Below are 6000 nucleotides of genomic sequence, written 5' to 3'. Positions count from 1 at the left end.
CTAGTGCAGACAAGGCCGGCTTTAGGGCGATTCAGCTGATTCCCTAGAATCAGGCCCCGCAATGTCCCAAAGGAGCTGCTGAAGTCCCGACACTGCTGGCGGCAGCAGCTCAATCGTTGCCACTGTCTTCGGCGGCATTTTGGTGGAGGGACCTTCCTGCGTGGCAGCGATTGAGCTGCCGCCGAAGACAGTGGTGGGACTTTGGCGGCAGCTCCTTCGAATCGAGCCCTGTGGTACCTAGAGCTGGCCTTAAGTGCAGATGCTCTGTGCCAATGGGAGAGCTCTCGTGTCAGCATAATTACTCCATCTGCCCAAGCAGTGGTAGCTACGTTGGTGGGATTGCTTCTCCTGCCGACATAGTGCTGTCCACACCAGGATCGTGGCTTTTCCACTTTTCCCTGAGTGACTTATACCAAAGTAAGTGCTGGTGTGTACAAGCCCTAAGACTGACAAGAATTTCTTTTCTATAGGGATGAAAATAGACCTGCATATGAGAGGTGCATTAGATTATTGAAGAGGTGCTGGTGGAAGGAAGTGGTTTAGCTTTCTAGGTATCTGCTCTGTAAATTTTTTGCTAGTTTCTTCTTGTGTGCAGACCTTTTGAATAGTTTTGTATAAATGTTTAAAATCACTAAAGATAATACGTATCTTTTCTGTGCAATAATATGTAAATGTTGCAGTGCCTTTTTTAAAGTAAATCTCTGATGTTGATGGAAGACTTTGGGCTTTAGGGCCTACTGTGTCTCTGAGTTTGCAGATCAGTCACCTCAACCAACTTGCTACTTGCAAACTGGTTGAACCTGAAAAGTAGCCTCAGTTTTTCAAACCAATGTGACTAATGCCCAAGTCAGAGGTTAGCCCTGTTAAAGTGCTATTCTCCTCAGCCCTATGCTACAGCTGCAAACACAGCTCAGGTATGAAAGCCTCCTTTTTGGAAGTGGGATCTCTCCCTCCCCCTCTGCTGCCAGCCGGTTTAATCAGGGCACTTGCAGGGTTACAACCCCAGCATGGCCCATACCCAATGGTAGCCACATGGGTAGGAGGATGCTCCCAGGTTCGGCCTGGGGCCCATACCTCCTTCTCGTCCACCGTCCCTGTCCCAGTCTCTGGAGAACCGGTCGGGCAGCGGGACCTGGGGAGCCACCGCCCCCAAGCCTCGATCGCTGCCATGGCTGGATGTGTTCAGTCTCCGGAAATGATGAAAAAGAAGAAGCGTTGGGAGGGCGGGAGAAGGACGAAATAAGTCCCCGTTTGGTGTGTGCAGCGCACTGGCTGGAGAGGGCGAGAGCCCGCGCGGTGGCGGGGCGGGGTGCTAGGGGCTGCACAGGCGGGAGGAGGCAGCAGCCGCAGCTGGAGAGGGGAGGCGAAGAGACGGCCGCACCGGCCGGGGAGATGCTGCTGCAGCTGCTTTGGGAGCCCCGGTAAGTTTCTCCTGCCCGGTAGGGGGGGGAAGGGACATCCCGCCACAGGAGGTGGCGGAGGGGCGCGTGCACAGGCCGAGCAGAAGGCAAAGCCGAGGTATGGCGGGTGGCTTCTGCTGGCTATGGGGTGTTGAGCCCCTCGAGCCCCGGGGGCTCCACTCCAAGCACTTCGTGCCTGTGCACTCAAAGGCGCCCTCCGCATGTAGCGGGGAGGGCAGGGGTGGAGGGACGCGTCTGCCGCGGAGTTGCGAAGTTGTTGCTTCTTTGAGGCCGGCTCCTCCCCAAGCCCTCGCCCCGGAGCAGTGTGTGCGGCGGAGCAATGCACTCAAAAGGCCTCTCGTGTGTTTGTCCCTTCAGGGTGACGATTTAGGCTGGTCGGGGGGTGCAAGCTCCTAGGACGGGAGGAGAGAGCTGGCAGATGTCGCAAGCGAGGGAACCTCTTCCCCTGGGGCCTGACGGGCCGGCGCCTGCAGCTCCGACTGAACGCAGCCTTCTGGTCTCGCTGCCTCGCGGTGAGTTGTTTTCAAGTTTCTCTCCAATTGTTGCGCCTCTGGTAGGTTCCCTGGTTCACTGGGTGTGTGTAGGGAGTGGGGTGCTCAGCCCTGGTCTCTGCTGTTCCTTTGGACGCTGCTTGTTACTTAAAATGTGTCTCTGTTAGGGTGACCAGATGTCCCGATTTTATAGAGACAGTCCCGATGTTTGCATCTTTTTCTTATATAGGCTCCTATTCCTCCCCCCCCCACCCCCATCCCGATTTTTCATATTTGCTGTCTGGTCACCCTAGTCTCTGTGCAGCCAACAGAAAAAAAGTAGGTGGGTCTCACCCCCCACCACCCGAGTTCCTAAACGTTCCTTTTCTCTCGCTTCTCAGTCTTGTGGTTTTGTTTGTAAACTCTTCTCTATAATGCCTCTCAAATTCCCAACGTGTGCTCCGAGCAGATTGAGGTAGGCAGCAGGTCTGTGACCATGACTTGCTCAGGTTGGAGGTCACTTTGTTTTCCCTTTGAGGCTACTCTTGAGATACTGCTGATAAACCAAGTTTGTGCTTTATTAACTTATTTTTAATCCACTATTCAGAGGGATGCATATCATTTGTTTTCATCTTAGTACGCACTCTCAGAATTAAATCTGATTTTTATTTTTAGTTTGGCAGCCAAATGAGTTGATTTCTGGAAAACTTGCATGTAAATTAGTTTGACAACTTATCTTCTGAAGATAACATACAGGAGGATGTGGTTATTTACTGTACATACTTTTGGTCTATGGCAATCAGGCTTTATCTTTTTCTTTTCCCAGCTGGCAGTTTTGACTTCAAGAATTCTGATAGTGATATAAAATAAGTCTCTGAAGAATAGAAAGGAAGAATCTAATTTAAAATTGCTTCACTTTACCAGCTATGTATAAAGTTACACAGCATGATAACACAGTTGTACAACTGTATAATAAAGCCACACTCTCTTCTTTGGCAACATCTTTAAATCAATAGCTACATGGAATCAAAGTTGAAGTCTCATTTGAGAAACCAGAAAGTATCCGAAGCTAAATAAAAATGTTCTGGCATGTAGAAATGTTAAATTGGCTTATACTGATCTTATTGTTTTCTTGTCCTAGAGAGTGACTCATAACTGCTAAACAGCAAAAGTTTTTTTTTTTTTTAAATTAGATACAGAAGATCCACCATGCAGAACTGAACTGTTAGAACCATGTTTTTGCCAGAAGAACCAATTTCTGTAATACCTATTTATTGTCAACATACTTTTTTGAGCATTAGGTGTCACCTTTATTGTGTCTCTTAATCAAATGTCCATACTGGTTAAACTTTACATGTAGGCCATACGTAGAAGTTATTGAAGTTTGGTCAGTGAAGTAATTGATTTAGGAACATGACTTTATTTTTCAGATTTGAGGCTTTGAATTGGGTTATTGTATTTTATTAATATGAAATAAAATAATTTAGCTTCCAAAATATTAGGCTATTTATTTAATGACCTGGGACAAAATATGACACTAATTTTGCCATGGGCAAACTATGTGTAAGAAGAAATTTGAATGACATCTATTACATGTGTAACTATCATTTTAAAGGGTTATATGATCATATTCTGAAGAGCCAATGAATCACAAGGATTGTAAGTGCTTTGATTTAGATTTGTTCACTGGTTGGGGTCTGTCACATACTTTGAAGTGGTTCACGACTGTAAATACCAGTCTCAGGGCAGACACCTGTAACTGGTTGTATGTCCTGTAATTAGATTTCACCAACCCAGGCCTGAAGCATTATACCAGTCTTACCAAGAATTCCCAGACAGTCCCCTTGGGCACTGCAGTCTATTGTGCCACCTAGGCGAGCTGGATTTAGTGATAAATGGTCACTTACACCAAAGATCACAAAATATTCAGGTTGTTCCCAGTCCCAAGAGACCAGTCACTCACCCCAGATCAGTTTGTACCTTAGATCTCACACCAAAGAAAATGCTGGTAACCAATCATAGAATATCAGGGTTGGAAGGGACCTCAGGAGGTCATCTAGTCCAACCCCCTGCTCAAAGCAGGACCAATTCCCAAGTAAATCATCCCAGCCAGGGCTTTGTCAAGCCTGACCTTAAAAACCTCTGAGGAAGGGAGATTCCACCACCTCCCTAGGTAACCCATTCCAGTGCTTCACCACTCTCCGAGTGAAAAAGTTTTTCCCAATATCCAAATCAGGCTATATTAACTAAGAAAAGAAATGAGAGAGTTATTTACAGGTTAAAACAAGCAGACATATACAATACAGAGCTATTGTAATCTGTCAATTCAAAATGTCTTTCAAGGTGGACCCAGTGGTAACCCTGGGGATCTCTGCTTCAGTTTAGTGTCTCCCTGAGAGAGTCCAGACTCCAGAGATGAAAAATTTCTGTGTTAGCTATCTTTATTTCCCTCTTTCAAAATTCAAAGTGATGGAACAAGGCCTTCTGCATGTAGCCTGTTTTGGCGTAATTAGCAAAGTCTATATATAGTGATGTCTTACAATGGCCCGTTTAGTCTCATAGTCCTCCTTGGTGGGTGGGGGAACCATTCCTCTTGTCTGAGCTCTCAAGTTCAGAGCAGGCATTTTTACAGTTATAAAGTAAAAGATGACCTTATAGCATGGGATACAGAGATTACAATGAGATTAATGCATGCGGCAATTTACAGCCAATTTATAAAGTCTAAACACATCCTTACAAGTTTTACATCTATCTTAAACAGTACTAACATACAGGTGAGCTGGTCTGGTTTTCAGCTATGAATTTGTCAATTCTGAGCTGACACCTACACCTTGTCAAGAACAGTGTTACAGCCCCTGCAAACTTTTAAGGACATGCTCAGCTTTAAGCATGTAAGAAGTTCCATTGATGGTTTGGGGTCTTCTTTGCTACTACTTTAAAACGTGATGTATTTTGATGATGAACCTAAACTTGTGTAGTATTTGTGGATATTTATTACTTTCTTTTAGCTTAAATCTGTTTTGGAGGGGAGGGGAAAAGGAAAGAGGTGAGTTTGTATCATTGTTAATCATTATTCCAGCGCTTCTGTCAGTTTAGCAGTATATGGTTACAAAGCCAGGGTAATTCAGGAATTAAAGAATTGAAGGTTTAGGAAAAAATTTAGGCCTTTCACACATTAATCTCCTGTTGCTTAGTAAGTTCTTACTCAGTGTTAGGTTTTAAATCAGTGGTTTTCAACCTGTGGTCTGCAAACCCCTGGTGGTCCACAGCCTATGTCTAAGATTTCCAAAAGGGTCTGTATTTCCATTTAAAATTTTTTCATGGTCCGCAAATGAAAAAAAGGTTGAAAACTGCTGTTTTTAGATGAATAACGTTTTGGGGAAGCATACATAAATTAATGTTATGCCTTTTATAAATGTGATCCCAATACAGTGTGTGCTCTAGTAAATCTTTAAAAACTTAAGAAAAATGAAGTCTACAGACTAGCAGCAGAAGTATATCTTGTAGATTCAATTAAAGAGATTAGTTCTATGATGTCGAAAGGTATATTGTATATAATGTAAGGAAAACAGTATCCACCTCACCTTCAGATCAAGACCTTTGTGAAATATTTACAGCATTTGTTTTAAATAGAGAAAGCTGTTGCTTTTTAAATCAGTACTTAAGAAATACCTCTAAAATACTCTTTGCTTTGTTAGGAAATAGAGGAATGCATGGAAGTGGAGTGCTAGTTTTCCCAATAACTCTGAATATTTGCAAATCAATTTGTATGAATTTTATTTTGAGCAACAAGACTTGCGGGGAAGTACCAATGAACATGTGCAGTATTCTGTAGAGCGATTTCCTTGTGGCCTGATCCTGTTAGGTGCTGCTGAACACCTATGAGTCCACTGATTTCGCTGGAAGTTGTAGGTTTCTTGAAAAGCTTTTGTTTAGTGCACTGAAAGATCAAAATGTGTTTTGGGGTAGTTCAGGGGGTCCATGGAGATAATTTGAGTAATTAATTACACAATTCTAGCCATATTGTTGAAATGCCTTCATTTTTAAAATAGGACTCCATAAATTTGCAATAAAGAGTATTAACTGAATCTCTGTTTGCCTGGGAAAAC

At 43.9% G+C, this 6000-nt stretch overlaps 1 protein-coding gene across 4 annotated transcripts in view; it reads left to right on the top strand.

The window, feature by feature from the left end:
• Positions 1–1189: 1189 nt before the first annotated feature.
• The window catches only part of MDFIC (MyoD family inhibitor domain containing), a 98742-nt gene continuing 93931 nt past the window's right edge, over positions 1190–6000 (top strand). Inside the window, exons 1-2 of one of the 4 annotated variants that reach the window (XM_032777459.2) lie at positions 1190–1421; positions 1779–1933. In XM_032777459.2, the coding sequence (XP_032633350.1) occupies positions 1840–1933 (94 nt within the window). In that variant the 5' untranslated portion in view covers positions 1190–1421; positions 1779–1839. Of the gene's footprint in view, positions 1422–1451; positions 1519–1778; positions 1934–6000 lie in introns of those variants that run through there. The other 3 variants (XM_032777462.2, XM_032777463.2, XM_032777461.2) reach the window with 3 other exon arrangements.

The sequence above is a fragment of the Chelonoidis abingdonii genome, chromosome 1 (genome assembly GCF_003597395.2).
Source record: "Chelonoidis abingdonii isolate Lonesome George chromosome 1, CheloAbing_2.0, whole genome shotgun sequence".
Classification (NCBI taxonomy): domain Eukaryota; kingdom Metazoa; phylum Chordata; order Testudines; family Testudinidae; genus Chelonoidis; species Chelonoidis abingdonii.
The sequence above is the reverse complement of the archived record's forward strand: the minus strand, read 5'-3'. Positions and strand labels throughout refer to the sequence as shown.